General features: G+C 32.2%; 1 protein-coding gene across 1 annotated transcript in view; it reads right to left on the reverse strand.

The window, feature by feature from the left end:
* The window catches only part of LOC133038992 (disease resistance protein At4g27190-like), a 59,564-nt gene that overhangs the window by 29,425 nt on the left and 6,022 nt on the right, over positions 1-24,117 (reverse strand). Inside the window, exons 2-3 of the mRNA XM_061117746.1 lie at positions 8,135-8,572; positions 5,426-5,827 (exon numbers count right to left, since the gene is read on the reverse strand). Coding sequence (XP_060973729.1) covers positions 5,426-5,827; positions 8,135-8,572 — 840 coding nt within the window. The remainder of the gene's footprint in view (positions 1-5,425; positions 5,828-8,134; positions 8,573-24,117) is intronic.

Below are 24,117 nucleotides of genomic sequence, written 5' to 3' on the forward strand. Positions count from 1 at the left end.
CTAATTCCTTGGGCGGGAATTTGACCGCCCAAAATTTAAAACAATTATTACCGGCGGATTAGTACCGGCGGGTTCCGCCGGCAATAATCATGGGAGTCTGACCGTTGTATTATTACCGGCGGAACCCTATTTATTACCGGCGGGTCCCGCCGGTAATTAAATTCTATAAATTATCCCCCCCAAACGCTGAAAACATTTTTCATTTCCTTTCAAAAAAAAACCCATTCCAGCCCTCACTCCTTCTCCGTCTCCCTCTCTTCCTCCTGTGCTCAGCCTCCATCTCCGGCGCCTTCTCCTTCTCCTCCTCCATCTCCGGCGCCGACGAAGCTTTTAATAGCAAAGGTAAAGTTTTTGTTGTTTTTTTTTTTTGCTATATTATTTCGGTTTTAAAATTTGTTTTGTAATTTTATTTTTTTTTTGTTATCTTTGGTTTAAGTTTTGGGTAGGAGTATAATAGCTAACGGAGATTTGCAACGTCGGAGGAGGAATACAAATTTCTACCAGAAAATAAAGAGGTTGGTGATTTTAGTTTTCTGTTGGTATTTTATTTTTTGTGTTGTGAAAATTTTTGTAAATGGTATATTAATATATATAAATCTGTGTGTATTGATAGTGTAAGTATAAGTGTATATTATTTTTATATAAAATATGTATGCATATTAATATATATAAATCTGTGTGTATTGTGAAATTTTTTGTAAATGGTATATAAATATATATAAATCTGTGTGTATGTTAATATATAATATATATGTGTTTGGAAATATTGTATTTTGTGTTTTGTATATTGTATATTGGATATTGTATTTTATATATTGTATATACAGTGTATATACATTATATATACTGTATATAATGTATATATATAGTATATACAGTATATATACTGTATATATAATATATATAAACAACTTATATATATATATAGAAAATTATAAAATTGATATATAATTGATTATTTTTGAAAAATGTAATTAAAAAATTAGAATAAATCTTTATTATTGGAAAAAATACTTAGAAGTATAATATTTTTTAACATTAAGTATATAAATGTAAAAAAATATAATTAATTTTTATGTGTATACAATATAAAAAATAAACTTTTTCATGTAAATTATTAAATAAGATTTCAAAATCTAAATTATAATTTTTTAATATATACTTAACAAAAAAATTTTTATGAAATATATACTTAATAATTAAATATTAAAAATTAATTAAATAATAAAATTTTAACATTAAAATATGTAAAGAATAAATATTAATAAATTAATAATTTTTTTGATTTAAAAAAATTTAATAAATGCGAATTTTATTATAATATATACTTGAAAAAAAAAAAATATAAAAGCAAAAACAAAATATTTTGATGTAATGAATTAAAAAATTTTGTACGAATTTAATTATAATTTTTTTTAAGAAAAAGATTGAATATAGGTAAATATTTTTAAATAATATTTCTTTAAAAAATTAATTAAATAATAAAATTTTAACATTAAAATATGTAAAAAAAATATTAATAAAATAATAATTTTTTTAATATAAAAAAATTAATAAATGAAAATTTTATTGTATTATGTATACTTGAAAAATAAATATAAAAGCAAAAAAAAAAATATTTTGATGTAATGAATTAAAAAACTTTGTACGAATTTAAATATAATTTTTTTTTAAGAAAAAGATTCAATATAGGAAAATATTTTTAAATAATATATCTTTAAAAATTAAAAATAGAAAATGTATTTAATAATGAATGTTTTTTTTAATAATATATAAATAATTGTGTAAATATTAAAATAATAATGATTTTTTTTTTTAATAAAATAGCATAAAATATCATGAAATAGCATAAAATATCATAAAATAGCATAAAATTTGATGATTCAATTTTTCGTTATACTTTTAAATCTTATGTCTTCATAAAATTTTAGATGACAATCGACAAGTCTTGGACCACTTTGCGAAATCGTAGATGTCCACAATATTGGGATGGTCTAAATGCATTTTTAGAGATGGCCTCGAAATGTAAAGATTGTGATGGTAGGATTAGGTGCCCTTGTATAAGATGTGTGAACAATAGGCTTCAAACTTTACCTGTTGTGAAAGCACACATATTCGATTGGGGTTTTTTTACTGGTTACGAGAAGTGGACATACCACGGGGAAGCAGAATCTAGTGCCACTAATGCAATGAACGACCATGATGCTGCTGATGATGATCCTGAAATTGACGAGATGATTCCAATAGTGGATGACTTCCTTCAGCCGTCATTCGAAATGGATGATAATCCTGATGCAAATCAATGGCGCGACGAATTATTTGAAGAAATTGAGGCCGAGTTGTATCCTGGTTGTGATTGGATATCTTCTCTTAACTTTTTGGCAAAATTATTGCATTTGAAAGTTAGGGGAAAAATTCCTAACAACATATTTGATGAATTACTGAAGTTACTAAAATTTGCTTTTCCAAAGGAAAATAAAATTCCATCGAACTATTATGATGCCAAGAAAAGATTGAAAAAATTAGGATTGGGGTATGAGTCAATTCATGTGTGCAAGCACAATTGCTGTTTATTTTATAATGATTTGGTTTCAGGCACACGTGGTTTCAGGAACATTATTCCGGGGATCCAAATGATTTGGCAAGTGTAATTGAAGCAGTACCTGATCACTGCACTACCGAGAGTTGGAAGCAAATCATTGACTTATTTTTGAGCCCAAAATTCAGGGCGCGTTCAAATCAAAACAAGAAAAATAGAGGAGAAATGCAGTATTTGTCAACGCAAGGCTCGAGGTCGATGGCAGCGTCTCGAAATGAACATGTAAGTAAAATTATCAACTTTTTATTAGAAATTTCTTTTACTAAGCATAAACTAACTCTATTTTTAAACAGGACGTCCCCGAAGACTACGCAATTGATACTTGGAAGAAAGGCCACATCAAAAAGGAACAGAAAACACTTGGATCAGCGAGACATGCAAAGAACTACATGTAAGTTTAAATATGTTTTTTAATAATTTTCTTCCAACTAATGCATGTTGTTGTTATTGTATTTCTAATATTTTATTTGGTCAGGAGAAAATGCTTGAAGAGGTTGCTAGCATGACAGATACAGAAGATGATTCCAGCGATGGGTCTGCTAGCAAATACAAGCAATTGAAAGCTATGAATAAAGTTCTTGGGAGCCGGTCGGACTATATAAGAGGATTGGGTTATAAATTGAAAGGCAGCTCGACATCAAGTTCTAGTACTCAAAGTCGAGCTCAATCACAAGTACCGACTTCATCCATTACTCCGGAAGATATGGGAGTCTTCGCCGAGTTTATGTTAAAAATGCGTGATAAGATTGATCAGTCTGGCACCTCCAGTGACGCGTCTCTGCATGACCCGAGGTTTAATAATTTTTTACAAAAATTTTTACCATCACAACCGCAAGGTAGCGCGTCCAGTTCAGCCCCCCCTCCAACGTCAATGCCACAACAACAACAACAACAACAACAACAACCACGATCGCCTCAGCAGCCCCAGTTTTTTCAACAACAACAACAACATTCTCCCAACATGTCTGCTGGCTCTTCACAATCGCCTCAGTTGCATTACATGTTCGGGCTTCCCTCACAGTCTCCTCCTATATTTTTTTCGGAAGCCGCTGGAGGATCTCAGACACAACCTATGGTTGGTAATATTGGAGGCTCATCCCAACAACCATACCCTGTGTACGGTCAATTTGGGTCATTGTTGCAGCAACAACCAGTGTATGGTCAAATGGGAGGATCTCCACAACAGCCTATGTATGGAGTCTTTTTCAGTGCTCAGAGTCAGCAACAACAACAACAACCAATTTTGGTTCGACCGCACCCTCGACAATATGTGGAGATCTTACCTACGCCGCAGACTGGACAACCTTATTACCCTGCCCCGCCGGCTCAATCCCGTGAAAATATTGATGGTTCAAGACTTAACGCAAATGCAGATGAATTTTTAGAGTTTACTGATTTGAACAATGATAGTTAGTTTTTTTTTAATTATGTGTTATGTTTTAAAGTTTATTTAAAGACAATTTCTAATTTTATTTAAGCTAATATATTTTTTATTGTAATGGACAAATTAATTTTAATACTTAATTTCTTAATTAATGTTTAATGCTTAATTTCTTAATTTTGATATTTTATTTCTAATTAATATATTTATTTATAAAATAATTATTATAATTAATTTAATTATATTAAATAATCAGAATAATATTTTTTTTTTAATATTTAAAATTATTATTACCGGCGGATGGGTCCGCCGGTATTTATGATTTTAATATTTTTTTTTTTATTATTTAAAAATATTAATACCGGCGGACCCCACCGCTATTAATCCGCCGGTATTAATATTATTACCGGCGGAACCCCCCTTTCGTCGGTAATAACCATTATTAGCGACCAATTAATACCGGCGGATTCCGCCGGTATTAATAATTACCGGCGGCCTACATACTTATTACCGGCGGATGCTTCCGCCGGTAATAATTAAATTTGTTGTAGTGAAATATTCAACTTGTTTATTTTATAAAACTGTTTATTATTTATTTAATTAAGTTTACGAAATTATTTATTTTGAGTTTTAATAAACATATTTTATTATTAATAATTTTTAAAACATTAATATAATAAATATAAGGATAAGATATTACAAAATAATATTACAAACATTAATTACATTAATCTATTTATGGTAATTTGTTTAATCATTAATTATTTATATTATTTAATAATTAAAATGTATGGTTTCATGTAATAAGTTTTCAAAATGTATAAATTTTTAGAATAATTTTTTTTACACATTTTTCTTAATAATATTGTTTTTGTTGCCCTATTATAAATTCCTCTTTTAATTATATAACTTGTTTATAATTTCTCCTTCTACCATTCAATCAAAGATGTAAAAATTGTATTAATTATATTTGACATAAAAAGTACTTTTGTGATATATTTGTATGCTCTAGACAAAAGAAAAAAGAGAATGTGAAAACTTAAAATCCTAGTTTTAGTTTAGTTAAACCATAGCTAGCTATAACAAATTTATTTTCAAATGATATGAAAACTTAAAATTCTAATTTACATTACTATTGTATACCTTCACCATATAAACTCAATCATGAATAAACATCTAGATATCACACTTGGAAAAGACTACTAAACATAGCATTTTAAAAAAATATATTTTCAGTAATTCATTTTTTTTTTCTAAAATGAACGACCTAATTCATTTTTTAAAATATTTTTTCCTAGGAGTCAACTCTTTGACTACATTTTAAAAAGTCAGTGTAAAATCTAATGTATTTTAGCAATTTGAAAATGAACATTTATATGGATGCATGACATAGCAATAAATATAATTGAAAGAAATGAAATGAAATGAAATGAAAGGGTGTGTACCTTATTTTCATTGAACGTATGGTCTTCACCCTCTACGACTTCTCTACTCCTCCAACTCTTCATCATCTTTACTTTTCGGCATCTTTCTATAACCAATCTCTCCAAGGCCATTGTTGGATGATGATGATTTATAAGGTGAAGCTCCTCCATCACACTTCCTCCTTCTTTTATCACTAAAATCCCTTCCATATTATCACAATGCCATATCTTCAGATTTCTAAGTTGAACCAATCTTCTTTCCATAGCACAAGGAAAAACATACTTTAACTTGCTACATCCTATAACAGTTAAATCTTTTAAATTCTGCATGTAAGATACTTCTTCAAGTTCATCTGCCCAAATCATCTCTACAGAATTAAGTGTCCTTAATTCTACTCTCTCCAAAACAGGAAATAATACCACCTGCAAAATATAAAGGATAAAAATAATCATCTTTGTTAGGCAACTTATATGTAATATTTTAAGTGTATAAATATATTTATTTACATATATACATGTTTATATAATTAGCATATGTACTTACATTTGTATCAATTTTAAGTGTAGGTTATGTCAATCAACAAGCATTCATGTAAAGAAATTTTTGCTATGCTAATTAAGGAGAACTAGCACCAATCTTGAAGTATCTTTGAAAGCCTCATGAGTTTTCTACTTTCTTAAATAGCACATTTGTCATACATGTTAATGATGTTTATCAGGTAAATGATGAATAAATTTCTTACTGGAAAATGTTATAAGCTCCTCACATAGAATGAAAGTTTATTTGATATACTTTTGTGGCATGATCTTTTTATTACTTTCTAATTTATTTATTTTGTGGTTATTTTAAATTTTAATCTCATATTATTCTAATTTTTAAGATTTATTAAATAATAATTAATTAATTAAAAGAGAAAAATTAAATAATTAAAAAAATAAAACTAACCTACCCAATTAAAAGATGCAAAAATAACCGAATTTTATAATAATACTAATTATTTTAGTTTTATTATCTATTATTATTAATTAATATTATTTGATATGATCATTCTTGCTTACCAAAAGAAAAATGAGATTATAATACAATATAAATTAAAATAAAAAATATGTAGTATTTCTAATTAATATATTGATAATAGGTATAATAGAGTATACTAAGTGATTTATTATATAATAAGTTTTGGTTTTAATATTTATATATTAATTACATATATAATACATAAATAATTATTAAAATATATAACAGTTGTTTGAATATTTTTTTATAGAATATTTTATATATGTTATTTGCTTATATATATTCCAATTATTAAAACAAAATAATATGTAATAAAACTCAAATATAAAATCTATGCACATTATTACCCATATAATTATAATAATAAGAAATAAATATTAATTTATATCTTTCATTTATTTATATTTATATCTTATATATCTATATATTCATATAAAGGTAAATATAAAAGTGTGATTGACATGACAACTACTATTTTTTTCTATTGTTTCTAATTTTTAGTTTTTTAATTTTTTAATAATTATAAAAGAAACAATAACAAAAAGAAGAATGTACATTAAAATTGGTTGCATTCTTAAGAATATGAAAAACTCATATTTAAACACCACTCTATTAGTTACTAAGTCATTATATGTATACAAAGTATAAATATAGAACTATGCATTTATATTAATATGCATTATATTAATTAATATTATGAAAACTCTATATTAATATACCATCCTAATATTAAGTTGTATATAAATAATATATATATATGCAATATAATAAAGAGATATGAGCAACTTCTTATTATAAGTCATTTTTCTAGATACTTTTACATAATAATTTGTTGTACATGAAATATTTTTCATCAAATTATAGCTAACTTTAGAGAAAGAAGCTTTTTGGATACACAAATATAAAGAAAACTTCTCTATTTAGAGATTAAGTGAAGAGGATTATATTTTTAATTGAATTTTAATTGTTTTTTTTTCAGCAAAAAAAAAAATATATTTATAATTTAGATGTAATATATAATATATTATGAAAAATGTGTATGATCTCATCTCAATAAAATAAAGAGAGATTTGAAAACGTCTTCCAAAGAATTAAAAGATGATCGAGTATCATTTATATTTAAATAAACATTCTCAATTATGAAATAAAAGTACATCTCAACAAAACATAATTATTATTTTTGTTTTGTCTTTATAGCATATTATTTAAGCTTATACAAATTGTTAGGATAAGATTATTATTTTTTATTGTGTTTAATAATTTAGAAAATATATGTACCAAAATATTAGACGTTTGAATTTTTGTTATAAACTTAAGTTAGATTAATTTGATAAAATAAAATGTATGTAAATAATTAGCTCGAATCAATAAGAAGCTGCTAAATTAAGGGAATTTATATAGTTTTGATGTTTTATATTAAAATTATTAATTTAAATTGACGATGACTCTTTAGTTAGTTTTTAGTTTGTCGTATTTTAAAAAATAATATAGTTTAAAAATATTTGAAGAGCTGCGCGAAGCGCGACATTGTTACCTAGTGATATTATATAAAGATTTATTTATGTTTAGTGATGATTCGTTTCCCTTTCAAATTATTAACTCTTGTTATATTTAATTAGGTTTCTAAAACATATTGTGTTATTGACCACTTTTGAAACAAGGTATGCATCTCATGAGAGACATATTGAAACTAAATAAAATGTAAATCGTACCTTTTGATTGAAGAAAGGTTGTAATTTAGCTTCTTCAAATTCATTCCTACAACTTCTCTTCATTAATCCTTCACATTCCATTTGAGAATGCTTTCCGCCACTGAACCTTTTGAGGTTTTTAAGATACTCAAGCTCAATCTTCTCTAGTTTAGGGAAGGAAATGGTGTCATTGGAACTACCTTCTTCTTCTCCACCTTCTTCTTTTATCACTACAATCTCTTCCATATTCTCACAGTAATTTACAGTTAGTTTTGTAAGTTGAATGAAACTTCTTGCCACAGCAGAAGAAAACAGATACTTTAACTTATGACATTCATAAACAGTTAAATCTTTTAAATTCTGCATGTAAGATGCATCTTGAAGTTTAGCTGGCCAGATCATCTCTACAGAATCAAGATTGTACAATTTTAATTTCTCCAAAATAGGAAATGATACCACCTGCAAAATATGAAGGAAAAAGATATATAAAAATAAATAATTTGTCAAATTCAACCAACTATATATATGTTTGAAAATAAAATTTTATTTATGGATTACTTTAACTAGGAAAAGGAAAGAGAAAAAAACAACACTTTTAAACTCTAATTAATTTTATTTCCTTTTTGAGAAAAAAAAATTGAAGTTTGTTTTAAAATATTTAGCATGTAAAATGAGAATGTTAGCAGCATTACATATAACGACTAAAACAAAATCAATAAATAATGCAGTCAAACATTAGTTCTGTATTATATAATTAATAAGGTATGTATGTACGTATTATCTTAATATCTACTTGGGTGGGAGTGGAGAGTAAATGCAAAATTATGTAATACACAAAGTATGACATTTTTAAAGAAATTTTGATAAATATGGTTTTTTTTTTTTTTTTTGTCGGAGAAAATGATTTTTTTTTTCACAATAATTTTTGAGAATTTATTTGGAAGAAAGTATTAAATAGAAAACAGCCAAGTATTTTTTTTATTATTATTATTTATTTATTTAACCCACAGCTACATACAATATAAGAGATTATATAAAATAATAAATATATCTCGAAATCACATGAAAACTTAAAATCCTAATTTATTTACTAACATTATAATGTATTGGAGGAAGTTTCAATAGTTACATTAAATATGTAACCAATATGGTTATATTTTTTTTAACCATTAAATTATTATTGAATGATTGTGATTAATTTAAAAATTAAATAAAAATAAATAATAATCAACTTATAACCTAATAGTCACTTAATAATTTATTTTCTTATTAAACTTCAATGAAAATTAATTATATTTTAAAATTAAATAAAATATAATTATTAATTAATTTTTTGTAATTTATTATTAAAAAAGAATCTTTTAGCAATTTTTTTTTGCCCTTAAATTATTAAAATTTTTATAGGAAAACTCTTTATAATTTAAAATTATACTCATATAATTTCATAATTAAAATTTTATTATACCTATAACTTTAATTTAAAATTATTACACTTAATTATTTAGTTTTTATTTAAATATTTTAAAAGTAAAAATTAAAATAGGTTGAATGTATTTTTCAAAAAAAAAAAAAAAAAGGCTAAACTCCTCTATTCTTTTTTTTTTATAAGGAGTCATTTACTCAAAAAATCAAACCAGAGTCAAAAAATAAAGTCAAGCTCCCCCAGAAAATGAAGCAACCACAAACTCGAATAGAAAAATACACACTTAGTTTTTCTAGTTGTAAAAAATAATTTAATATCATTTAAAAATAATTAATTATTTAAAAATTTATTATACAGGAAGAGAATCCTAATTTGTGTAAAAAGAAGTCTAATTTTTGTAAAAATAAAAATAAAATTTCATTGTAAATAATATAATAAAATAGTTTAACTGTTAAAATAATTATAGTAGAGATTTGTTAACGCAGATTTTCGTCAACTAGATTTGAGCCTAAATGGTGATAGACTTGCACAGAAAATAGAAATAGTAAAGACAAAAAAGCAAGAACACGAAGGTTTGGTTTTGTAGTTAAAATTCTGCATAGTCCACTAGTCAATCTTATTAGATTTCTGATATTGTTCTAGGGCTTTTTTTCTTATGAATTTTTCGTCCCTTTATTAGTGTAACATGCCTTTATTTATAATTACATAGTCAGGCAGTTAATTACATAGTTGGCTGATATCTTTACAACAATTATCCCCTGAAATCGTGGGGTTTGATTACATACCACGTAAAATAAATACGGTTAGTATTTGAAAATCACACAGCTGTGATAGGTCTCCTTTTACCGGATCAAGGTAATCGTGTATTAAACATAATGTAAATCGTAATGTTCTGTGATGTCTCGGTAGGAACACGCTATCAATAACCTTGATAACGAGCTAGAGTTTTTCCCACATCTTCTCCGAGGTTAATAATGTTAGCCTTGTCACTTCTGCGAGCTTGGTGACAAGATGAACTTCAACAACCAACGTTAGTTGAATGTCACCTTCTGTTCGAGAGAACTGACTCGCTGATACTATGAATCTCATTGAAAGATGTCTGAAGTTGATTAGTAAAAGTACCGAAAGCATTCCTTCCTATAGCGAGATGGACGTCTCGCTATCCGTCACTGAAGTTCTTCTAGCTGTTGTACTTAGTTAATATAATGTGTATTATACGCTAAGTGTCTTAACAATCATTATATCTCGCCTTCATCTATTCATGTGTAATGAGGTTGATGCCTCGCCTTACACATCCAATGGCATATGACTTCTCGTTAACGTATGAGACAACCGTTTGTATATTTTTATCTCGCTTAAGATGTTATAGTCAGCGAGTTGTAAATATACTCTGTTACTTCTCCATTAATGAGTTATTCTATTTTCAAATATAATTACTGTTACATTCATTAATTCATATTCTTCCTAATTTGACACGTGCCTTTCTTTGAAATGATGGCCGAATTTCGAGTATAACAAGAGTTATATAAAAAAAATTATTTATAAATATTAATTGCTAAAAGAGGTCTTGTTAAATATTCAATTAATTATTTTAAGAAAATAGTTAATTATAATTAATTAATTCTAAAAAAAAAATTTACCTATTGGTAACTTGCTAATATAGGTTAAGAAAAATGTAATCATTACAATAAAAATATAACTATTGAGTAACCAGCTGAATGTATAATATAAAATCAACCAAAAACAAAGGAATAAAGACAAATCAAAGCATTCTAAAATATAATTTTATTTCAGTGTGAACATTTGTTTTTTCCTAAAATTATCAGAAAATATAATTTTATTTGAGTGTGAACATTTGTTTTTTCCTAAAATTATCAGAAAATATAAGCTGAGAAAAAAAAGATGTAGTTTAGGTTAGCATTTTACATTCATGACAAATATCATTTAAAGAGAGATTTAGAAACTCAGAAGTGAAGGTGTTCTCGGCTGTGGTTTTGCTGGAAAATAGTTTGACGAGAATAGTTGACTATTTGTAATTATTTTAGGGGTGTATTGAATTAAAAATAGAAGTAATTATTTTTTTAATTTAACAGTCATTTATATAATAATTATCTAAAGAGTTTAAATTAGGGGTGTTCATCCAATTTAATTTGCACTATTTTTTCCATAGTGCATCCGATCGGCACTAAGTGCGGATTTCATATCTTGAATCCAATCTAATCCGCATAATAACTCAAATTCAATCTACAAAAGTGTAGATTGGATCAAATATTTTAAATTCGTTATTTTTTAATATTGAATTATTTAATAATAATTATGAAAAAATTGTTAGAATTATTATTGTGGACTAATATAATCATGAGCTTAATACCATAAACGCAATCATTAACTATGTGCCCAATATTTGTTCACTACCATAATGGGATGGTTAATAATCATATATTATGTTAGAGGCATATGAGAGCACCCTTAAAACTATAATTGGCCCATTAAATTATAGTATACCATTATTGGACCACTTAAGCCCAATTAGTAAATAACCCTTTAGGGTTAAAGGGGCATGAGATGTATATATATATGTTATATATGAAGAAGTGGTTTTAAGGTAAGTTAATGGTAATAAGATGAAGAGGGGATAGCTCCACATTGTGCTCCTCTCCAATCTTGGTTTTACATTGGATTGTTTGGATTCTTGGATGCTCTAACATGGATCAAATGGATGGTTCATCAATGGAAGGTATGTATGTTTATTTTGGTTTGTGATGCTTTAAATAAAATATAGATCTTGGTTAATGATTATGAGTAAAGAAGATTAGCATTTAATTGTTTGAATATCTCATAATCTATATGATAATTTAACAATTGGTATCAAGAGCTAGTATATTTAATTTTAGAGCTCCATAATATTTTGAACTAACCCATTTTATTTTCAAATCTGAAATTTATTACAATTTTTTGTCTTTTTCGGATTTATATGTTTCATGAAATGTAAATATGAGATTTACTCTTTAAATGGGTTTATATATATTTTCTATGGTTTTTTTTTTTATTTTATTGCTATGGAGGTGTTCATCAATGGTGAAAGCCATTTTCGGATTTGTTGTATTTTATGAGTAATGGTTTTTCTTGTAAAAATGGATGAAATGAATGGAAGAAATTGATAGAGGGTTGAAAATGGAACATAATCCCTCAAACGTCGTCGGTTTTGGTGGCCGGGAATGCTCCAACCAATCGGGTCACGAAATGGGTCGCGCCGATCCGAGTTGCAGACCCGCGGACCCATGGGGAAGTTTGTTGGGTGACAGGGATGACGAAAAACGACATGTCGTTTTGCCTCTGTCGGTCAAACGACATGTCGTTTATCATTGGTGAAAAACGTCGTTTTTTGGAGCATAAAAACGACATGTCTTTTGGGCTCTGTCAGCCAAACGACGTGTCGTTTTTCATTGAATGAAGGTCTTTTTTTGGGGCAGAAAACGACGGGTCGTTTTTGACCCTGCGACACGTCGTCCACTACAAACGACATGTCGTTTTTCCGAAAACGACATGTCGTACGCACGAAGGCTCAGCCCATTTCCAGCGAAAAACGACGGGTCGTTTATGACCCTGCGATGCGTCGTTTCTACCAAACGACATGTCGTTTTTCAAAACGACATGTCGTACGACAGGTTTCAAAAAAAAAAATAATAAAAAACTGGGCGCGTGGGGGCGCGTGCAAGGTCAAATTTTGGGCCTTTTTTCACCAATTGATTCCATTTTTACCATTCTACCATTTTCACATCTTAATTTATGCATAATATTAATTTATGAATTTATTCATAATCTTAGTTATTAATATTATCTTGTTATGGCATAAATTAATGTTTATTTAAACAATTAATGCTTATTTTCTTACCTATCGTAAAATTAAGCATGTAAAATTGTTTGGTAATGAGGAACACTTAAATATTAATTTATTTAAGTATTGTATTTTCCTCCAAATAACATTAAGATCTTTATAAGTAATTAATTATCCTATCGATGATGGTTGCTTATTAAAGATGCTTAGTATGGTGAAGAAAATTATTAAATATTATGAATCACAATTTATCTATCCTTTCGATAGTGAATTAATGTATTTGATTATAATATTTAATAAATTGTTCTTACCTGTGTATGAGTTCCATCTTGTTAATTTGTCTGAGAACTCTAGCATGCATAATGATCATTTGTTATTTTGCGATCATTTATTTATGAGAAAAGAGCACAAATGGCATGATTATGTTATAACATGCATTTAATGGTTATTGCTCATGTTTCTCATTAGCTTTAAGCAATCCAAGAACCTCTGCCATGTTGACGCTGAACAGAACTAACCACAAGCAATTGGTAGAATCTCTCATGATGAATTCAACTCTCATGAGAGTGGATTTGGCCTTGAGAACTGATGCACCTCCGAAACCTACTCATGATACCACTGAAAAGGATAGAATGTCCTATGAGAATTGAGAGCATTCCAATCGTTGTTGTCTGATGCTTATGAGATATCACATGGATGAGTCCATTCGTGATAGTATTCCCCAAACTGAGATTGCAAAAGATTTTCTCAATGCGATCAAGGAAAAGTACAAGAACTTCTCAAAGAATGAGAAAAATGAATGCTTGACTTTGTTCCATCGGACTAATTATGCTGATTCAGGCGACATTAGATCTCACATTGACAACTGATGGGTTGTTACCAAAAACTCAAAGGTATGGGATTGGATCTTGGTGAGGATTACATGGTGTAGTTTGTGATGGAAACCATTCCCTCTCAGTTTGATTCGACCAAATCAAGCTACAATGCTCAAAAGGAGCAATGGACCATTGAGGAGATGACTGCCATTCTTGCTAAGGAAGAGGAGGACTTGAAAAAGGGAAAAGCAAGAAGCATCTCCCTGGTAACGAACCCAAGCAATTCTCAGAAGAGAGAGTCCACTTCCAACAACTCTAGTTACCAAAAGTCCACTTAGAGAAGAAAGGCAGTGACAAATCAAAGAAGGTCGAATAGTTCGGAAAGGTACGTATATAAGGAAGACGATACTAAAGTCAGAATAGAGTTTTTTGGGACTGTTAGACTACAGATAAATACAGAACATTTTTGGAATTGCAAGATGTTGCTTACTTGCCCTCTATTCGGAGGAACTTGTTTTCTGTATCTTTTTGGATAGACTAGATTATAGTCTTCTTTTGGAACTAGAAATTTAATTTTGTATCTTGACTCTATATTGCCTAGTTTATATAAGCTTGATTTATATGATGTTGTTTCTGTTACTTCTCCCTCTTACCTTTCCTCTTCTTCTCTTAATGTTGTTGTTGGTTCCAAACGTGCAAGATTAGAATTGAAATCTTCCATGCTTTGGCATAAAAGTTTGGGCCATATTTTTCTAGAGATAGAATGGAGAGATTGGTGAAAGATGGTGTACTTCAAGATCTCGATTTCTCTGAATTCACTGCATGTGTTGATTGTATAAAAGGGAAAGTTAACTGCTAAGGTTAGAAAGAGTAAGTCAGATAAGTGCACAGATGTATTGGAGCTTATTCACACTGACATTTGTGGGTCCTTTGTTCCACCTGCTATGGGCGGCTATAATTACTTCATTACCTTCATTGATGACTTTTCCCGATATGGTCATATTGAGCTCATTAGTGAAAAATCTGAATCTTTAGATGCCTTTAAGTTTTTCAAGACGAATGTTGAGCTTCAAAAGGAAAAGAAGATTAAAGTTGTCAATTCTGATAGAGGTGAAGAGTATTATGGGCGTTATGATGAAACTGGAAGGAACCCCGGGACGTTTGCCAGATACTTGTAGAAACGTGGCATTGATGCAAGATATATATAATGCCAAGTACACCCCAGCAGAATGAAATTGCTGAAAGAAGAAATCGCACACTTCTTGATATGGTACGTTGTATGTTAATTCATTCTAGCTTACCAGAGTTTTTTATGGGGTGAGGCATTAAGGACTGCTGCTTATATCTTGAATCAAGTGCCTAGCAAGTCGGTTCCAAAGACGCCATACAAGTTGTGGTCAGGCAAGAAATCGAGTTTGCATTACTTTCACGTTTGGGGATGCAAGACTGAAGTAAGACCTTATAACCCTAAATCTAAGAAACTGGATTCGAAGTCTATCAGTGAGTTTTTTTTGTAAGCTACACTATTGGTTCAAGAGGTTCTAAGTTCTATTGTCCCTCTCACACCACCAGGGTGATGGAATCAGACCGAGCTGTCTGTTTTGAGGATGAATTTGGTTCAAGTCAAGGGTCAAGAGAAATTGTATTCAGGGAAGAACGTATCTATGTCCCTGTACTTGTTGCTTCCGCTTCCGCTTCCGCTGCTAATCCTACTAATGATCCTATGATTGAACAAGTTCCAATAGAAGCTCATGGTGAACCTTAAGATCCAGTACAAGATGAAAATCTTGATTTGGGGGACGATGAGGTTGTGGTGAGAAGATCACAAAGAGCCTGTAGGCCTGCTATTCCTGATGACTATCTTGTCTATATGCAGGAACATGAGTTTAATGTGCGAGATGATTCTGAGCGCCCACACTAAGAAGCAATGAATAGCCCTAAATCTGCATTGTGGGTGGATGCAACGAAAGAAGAATTGAGTTCTATGTCACAAAATGAAGTTTGGGAGTTAGTTGAACTACCCAAAGGTTGTAGACCCATCGGGTGCAAATGGGTGTATAAGATCAAACGTGATTCAAATGGGCAAGTGGAGAGGTGCAAGGCTCGACTTGTGGCTAAAGGCTATAGTCAGAGAGAGGGCATTGATTTCAAAGAAACTTTTTCGCCTGTTTCCACCAAAGATTCGCTGCGAATCATTGTGACTATAGTAGCCCATTTTGATCTAGAACTCAAACAAATAGATGTAAGGACTGCCTTCTTGAATGGTGACCTATCTGAGGATGTGTACATGGCTCAACATGTAGGTTTTGAGAAATTTGGCTAAGAACACATGGTTTGCAAACTCAAGAAGTCAATATATGGGCTTAAACAAGCATCAAGACAGCGGTATCTCAAGTTTGATATGATTGTAAGTGGGAGAATATGGTGGATCAATGTATACACATGAAGGTCAGTGGGAGCAGTTTCATTTTCTTGGTACCGTGTGTTGATGACATCCTTCTTGCATCTAATAATTCTGACCTGTTGGCTAAGATAAACAACTCTTGTTTGACCATTTTGACATGAAAGACCTTGGAAGTGCTTCTTATGCGCTTGGGATTCAAATCCCTCAAGATAGGGCCAATGGTATTCTTCTTTTATCTCAGAAAACTTACATTGATTGGATCTTAAAAAGATTCAATATGCATTCATGTTCTTCTGGGAAGGCACCGATAGTGAAGGGTGACAAGTTCTCAAAGGCTCAATGTCCACAAAATGATAAAGAGAGAGATGAAATGAAAATTGTTCTGTATGCGTCACTGGTTGGTAGCCTTATGTATGCTCAAGTATGCACACGCCCTGATATTGCCGTTGTTGCTGGCGTGTTGGGTAGGTACTTGAGTGATCCCGGACTTAGCCATTTGGAAAGCGGTTAAGAAGTTCATGCGGTATCTTCAGGGTACCAAGGATCATATGTTGACCTATCGGCGAGCTGACACTCTGGATATAGTTGGGTTCAGTGACGCCGATTATGCGGGATGCGTGGACGATAAAAGGTCCACTTCAGGCTATATTTATATGATGGCTGGAGGAGCTGTATCGTGGAAAAGTGTCAAGCAGACACTCATAGCTTCATCCACAATGGAGGCAGAGTATATGGCGTGTTATGAGGCTACTTGTTGCAATATGGCTGCAGAATTTCATTTCAGCACTAGATGCTGTAGCCTTTATCGCGAGGCCGCTGAAATTATATTGTGGTAATTCTGCAGCAGTAGCTTTCTCTCTAAGAACACTAGAAGTACTTCTCGCTCAAAGCATATTGACAAAAGTACTATTTTGTTAAAGAGAAAGTTACAAAGTCTCCTATTTCCATTGAATACACGCCTAGCACTGGCATGTTAGCAGACCCACTAACGAAAGGCTTACCCATATGTGTTTTTTGGAGCATGTTGCCCGAATGGGATTGTTGGAAGCCTAGCTTATTAAGCTCAGTGGGAGTTTGTTATTTATGTATTGAACATGCTAGTATTTTGTACGGATTGCTTATGGCTTGTGTTTTGTTAAGAACATGCATTATGATACTGAAGTCACTTCTTTATTGTTATTACATATGTATGCTTATACATATATGTCGTTGTTCAAGGAAGTGACAGGTACAAAACGAGATGAATGCGCATAATCTCATTTTTGTCGTACCTCGTGCATGTTTAGTTCGATTGTTAATGATTGTTAATGGATAAATGTCTTCAAGGTCAATTCATACATAATACATGTATCCTGTCGATATGATATTATGTACGTCTTAATTGGTTACCTTATGTGTGATAGACAATGTTATGGTGGTTGATTATATTGTCCAAGTGGGAGAATGTTAGAATTATTATTGTGGACTAATATAATCATGAGCTTAATACCATAAACGCAATCATTAACTATGTGCCCAATATTTGTTCACTACCATAATGGGATGGTTAATAATCATATATTATGTTAGAGGCACATGAGAGCACCCTTAAAACTATAATTGGCCCATTAAATTATAGTATACCATTATTGGACCACTTAAGCCCAATTAGTAAATAACCCTTTAGGGTTAAAGGGGCATGAGATGTATATATATATGTTATATATGAAGAAGTGGTTTTAAGGTAAGTTAATGGTAATAAGATGAAGAGGGGATAGCTCCACATTGTGCTCCTCTCCAATCTTGGTTTTACATTGGATTGTTTGGATTCTTGGATGCTCTAACATGGATCAAATGGATGGTTCATCAATGGAAGGTATGTATGTTTATTTTGGTTTGTGATGCTTTAAATAAAATATAGATCTTGGTTAATGATTATGAGTAAAGAAGATTAGCATTTAATTGTTTGAATATCTCATAATCTATATGATAATTTAACAAAAATAAGTTTTTTTCTCATATTACTAACAACAAAATAAATCAAATTATTATATTATAGTCTTATGTCTCCAACAATAAATTAAAATTAATAAAAAAACAACAAATTAAAAGGAAGAAGAAAAAAAAAATATATGTATAACTAAATAATATTTAATTTTATTTTGGATTATATTTGTTTAAAAATAAAAATAAAATATACATTTAATTTATTAAACTTTTAAATATATTTGTATCATATGTATTAGATGTTTTTTAAAGTACAATTTTTTAATTAAAATATTTATTGTATATATAATTCATAAAATTATATATAAATATGTGTGGATTAAATTAGATCGATTACTTTTACATGTGAATTAGCATCTGATCCGCACAAGTGTGGATATATGCACTTTACGGAATGGAATAAATTTGATCGTGTGGATTGGATTCATGAATTAGGCATTCTATGAACACTGCTAGTTTAATTAATTTTCTTTTTTGAAAAATAAGTTTATACTTTTAGCTATTGATTTTTTTTTTTTTGGCTAAAATGAATTACAAACAATAACTCTAGGCAAAAAAAAAAGGCTAAACATAGAAAATGCTATCTTGGAGAAGAGATAGAAAAAAATATCAAATACTAGTAGAAATATGGCTTAGTTTGTAGAGAGTGAAAGCAGGAAAGAAAAGAGAGAAAGAGAATGCAAAGAAAGCTCACTGTATTCAACTGAAGAAGAGAGTATATATACAGATACAAAAACAGAGCAATTAGCTCATAACAGAAAACAGTTGATAACCACTAACTAACTAACAGAAAACTAACAGAAATAACTAACTAACAGACTTGAAGTGTGTTAACATCCCCCCTCAAACGAAAAGGGGTTTCTGCCATTTTCAGTTTGGACTTCAAATACAGAAATCTGTCATTGGATAGTGGTTTAGTGAGCATGTCAGCCACTTGATCATGACTTGGAACGTATCGAACTGAGAGACTTTTGGCCAAAATTTGATCCCTGACAAAGTGCAAATCTATCTCAATGTGCTTCGATCTGGCATGAAAAACTGGGTTCGCAGCTAAGGCTGATGCTCCCTGATTGTCGACCCAAACAACAGGGCAGTGAGGTAACTGAATTTGCAGCTCAGAGAGTAAAGAACCAATCCATTTTAACTCTGCTGCAATGTTTGTCAGAGCACGAAATTCACTCTCAGTACTTGACCGAGCTACAACACTTTGCTTCTTGGCTGACCATGAGATTAAGTTGTCTCCCAAAAACACAACATAGCCTCCTGTGGACTTTCTATCATCAACACAACTGGCCCAATCAACATCAGAGTAACTCTGTAAAGTGAGATCTTTGGTTGGTTTCAGCAATAACCCATCTGTAATTGTGCCTTTAAGGTATCTGAGTAATCGTTTACAGGCCTCCCAATGTGAAACAGTAGGCTCTTTGAGAAATTGGCTAAGTTTGTTAACTACAAATGCTACATCAGGTCGTGTTAAAGAGAGATACTGTAAAGCCCCTACAGTACTTCTATACAGAGTTGGATCTTCAAACACCTCTGCATCATGGAGAGAGAGCTTTGTTGTGTTGGAAATTGGATTGGAACACACCTTGGCACCTTCCACATGAACTTTAACTAAGAGATCTGTGATGTATTTTGTTTGAGACAAAAACATACCCCTGTGATCTCTGAAAATTTCAACACCAAGAAAATAGTGTACATCACCTAAGTCCTTGAGAGAAAATTCTTTATTCAGATCAGTGATCAACCGTTTGATAAGATTCTGGTTAGGGCCTGTGACAAGGATGTCATCAACGTAGACAAGGAGAATAATGAGAGTATCACCCGAGCCATGAACAAACAATGAAGCATCAGATCTCGAACTAGTGAAACCCCACTGCAGCAAACTTGTTTTGAGCTTGTCATTCCAGGCTCGAGGAGCCTGTTTCAGTCCATAAAGAGCTTTGTGAAGGAGGCATACATGGTCAGGTTTGGACTGATCAACAAATCCAGGAGGCTGTTTCATAAACACAGTTTCAGTGAGCAAGCCATTTAGGAAGGCATTGCTAACATCAAGCTGAGTTACTTTCCAATTAGAACTAACAGCCAGAGAGAGTACAGTACGAACTGTAATAGGCTTAACCACAGGAGAAAAAGTCTCCTCATAATCAATGCCAGGAGCTTGAAGATATCCTTTAGCTACTAACCTTGATTTGAACCTGTCAAGTGATCCATCCGCATTCAACTTGATCTTATGAACCCATTTGTTGTCGATAATATGCATTCCAGATTGTTTGGGAACCAAGGTCCAGGTGCTAGCTTTCTTGAGTGCATGAACCTCAGTTTGCATAGAGTTGAGCCACTGAGGGTCTTTGAGAGCCATTTGTAGAGACTTTGGTTCAGAGGGTAGTAGGGACTCGGGAAGAGGGTGCTTTGTGGCTAGATAAGCTTTGGGCTTGGAAATGCCAGTTTTTGATCGAGTTACCATGGGATAAGTGTTTAGGACAGGGATAGAAGCTGCAGGTGTTGAGACAATGGTGGAGGTCTGGGATAGGGTCATATTTGGTGGATTTGTGGGATTATTCTCTATGGGAGAGGGTACAGAGGCACCAGTGTCTAAGGGAAGGATTCTGGGTGTTTCTGGTGGCATTACAGGGTGGAAACTAAGGGTGTTGGTATTTGTAGTATGGTCTGAGAGAGGCAAAGGGTGATTTTCTGGGATTGGTTGTAAGCTTTGAGGCCTTTGTGGTACATGTTGTGGCTCTACAGCAGCTGTGGGGACCATTGGCTCAGTGTTTCGAGGAAAAGGACCAACAGGGACCACATTAGTACATGTTTTAGTAGAAAAAGTAGCAGTAGGATGCATAAAAGTGGTTTCAGTAGGTACCTGTTCAGTATGGGAGTGATGAGTCATGCCAGGATAGTGTGTCTCATTGAATATGACATGTCTAGCAATGAAAACGCGACCATTTTTATTCTCACAGATATAGCATCTATGTGCAGGTGAGTATCCCAAAAACAAGCATTCATCAGATCGATATTCCAACTTGTGAGAATTATAAGGCCTTAAGTGTGGCCAGCAGGCACATCCAAAGGACTTCAAGATAGAATAGTCAGGCTTTGTGTGAAATAAACACTCATAGGGGCTGATATTATCAATTACAGGTGTTGGCAGCCTGTTGATAGTGTAAGTAGCACACTGAAAAGCATGCCACCAGTAGCTTAAACCCAAATTGGCTTGAGCTAAAAGTGTTAAGCCCGTTTCAGTGATGTGACGATGCTTCCTTTCTGCTCTACCATTCTGTTGGTGAGTATGAGGACATGGATGAGAGAACAAGATGCCCTGATCAGCTAGAAACCTAGCAAACGGTTTATACTCACCACCACCATCTGCCATGACACTTTTAATGGGTAACCCAAACTGTTTTTCAACCATACTCTTGAATTAAATAAACACTTCGAAGGCTTGAGATTTGACTTTCATTGGATAGATCCATGTAAAGCGACTATAGTCATCCAAGAAATGAATATAGTAACGAAAGCCATCTTTGGAGGGTTCAAAGGAAGGCCCCCAAAGATCAGTATGTATGAGGGCAAGTGGTTGAGTGGCTCTTTTAGTGGAATTAGTGAAGGGAAGTCTATGACTTTTCCCTTGCTGACAAGCATTGCAGAATTGAAAATTCTTTAAGGTGCCTGTGTGTGGAATAGTGGGTAGAAGTTTCTGTAATGTGGACATAGCTGGATGTCCCAACTTACAGTGCCAGAGATTGATATCAGAGGAATGGGAAACATGAAAAATAGACTGCTCATTGGGAGAAAGAAAAGCTTCATTTATTGAATTTGTGTTACAAGATTGGTGTGTACTAGCACACTTAGGATTACAATTGCATTCTGTATTACAGATACAAGCAGTGGATGAAGACTCAGAAGTAACAAGGTTACATTGCAGAGAGGATCGTGTGGGACTTGAGGAATCACCAAGAAGGTAAAGGCCATCTCTAGCTTTCCCTTTGAGCAGTACAGACCCTGTTGTCTTGTCCTTGACAAAGCACCAATTTTTGTGAAATTCAAGGAAAACGTCATTATCTTGGACAAGCTTAGAAACACTAACAAGATTCTTAGTCATGGAAGGCACGGTTAGAACAGAATTCATATGTAAAGGACATGATTTATGAGAAGAAGGAACTGAAATAGAACCAGTGTGAGAAATAAGTAATTTCTTACCATCTCCTATGGCTACAGTGTCATGACCAGAGAATGGTTTTGAATCATCAAGATTTGCAGGGTCGAAAGTCACATGGGTTGTGGCTCCTGAATCAACATACCAACAGTTGTCCTCGCCAAAGTCTTGTATCATTGTGGTAGCATAGGCCTGAGGATCACATTCACAATCAATCTCAGTCAAGAAAGCACGATTATTACCTGGTTTTGGTGTTGTCCAGTTCCTATCAAAACGATAGTGACACACAGCCGCAGTGTGACCAACTCTCATGCAAACTTGGCAAACAACTTTCTGAGTGGGAAACTTGGAAAAACCTCTGCCACGGCCAGGTGCAGTGGATTGATTGTTGTGGGCAAAAGATCGAACACCTGAGGATCGTCCTTGACCAAGAGTCATATTGGCCTGCAGTTTGACATTGAGCTCATTCATAGCTAGATGATGCTCAATCCTGCTTTCATGGGAGAGAAGAAGAGCCTGAACTTCTTCGATCGACAAGGTGTCGCTTCTTGATGTGATTCCAGAAACTACTGAATCGAACTCAGGGCCAAGGCCATTTAGGAGCTGTAGAATTAAATCTTGATCATCAACAGGTGCTCTTGCAATAGCCAGAGAATCAGCTATAGATTGTACTTTGTCAAAGAACTCAGAAATAGAGAGATTGCCCTTATGCACATGAGAAAATTGGCCCTTAAGTTGAAGACGCTTGGCTTTAGTTTGAGAGGCAAACTTCTGTTCAAGCGCACGCCAAACAGAGTAGGAGGTATCATAATTTGCAACAGATGCAAGAACAGTTTCTGACATTGATGATCGTAACCAAGAGAGGAGTAACTGATCCTTTCGACGCCATTGGAGATATGCAGGATTCGAGTTACCATTGAGCAGTGTAGAAGGAGGTGGAACGCCTGTGAACAAGATCTCATCGAGATCATGTCCAATTACAGTGGGAATTACTTGAGATTTCCAGGAGAGGAAATTCACACGATCGAGTTTGACAGTGAGGGAGGAAGACAGAGAATTGGAGAATGGATTCCAAGATCCAGTTGCAGCGGGTTGTACGGCAGGTGCCTGAGGAGCTTGTGTTGCAGTGTTCATGGCAGGTGCCTGTGGATCGGAGGTAGACGATGACATGGTCTTTCGTCAAGACTTCTGATACCATGTAGAGAGTGAAAGCAGGAAAGAAAAGAGAGAAAGAGAATGCAAAGAAAGCTCACTGTATTCAACTGAAGAAGAGAGTATATATACAGATACAAAAACAGAGCAATTAGCTCATAACAGAAAACAGTTGATAACCACTAACTAACTAACAGAAAACTAACAGAAATAACTAACTAACAGAC

The sequence above is a fragment of the Cannabis sativa genome, chromosome 6 (genome assembly GCF_029168945.1).
Source record: "Cannabis sativa cultivar Pink pepper isolate KNU-18-1 chromosome 6, ASM2916894v1, whole genome shotgun sequence".
Taxonomy (NCBI): Eukaryota; Viridiplantae; Streptophyta; class Magnoliopsida; order Rosales; family Cannabaceae; genus Cannabis; species Cannabis sativa.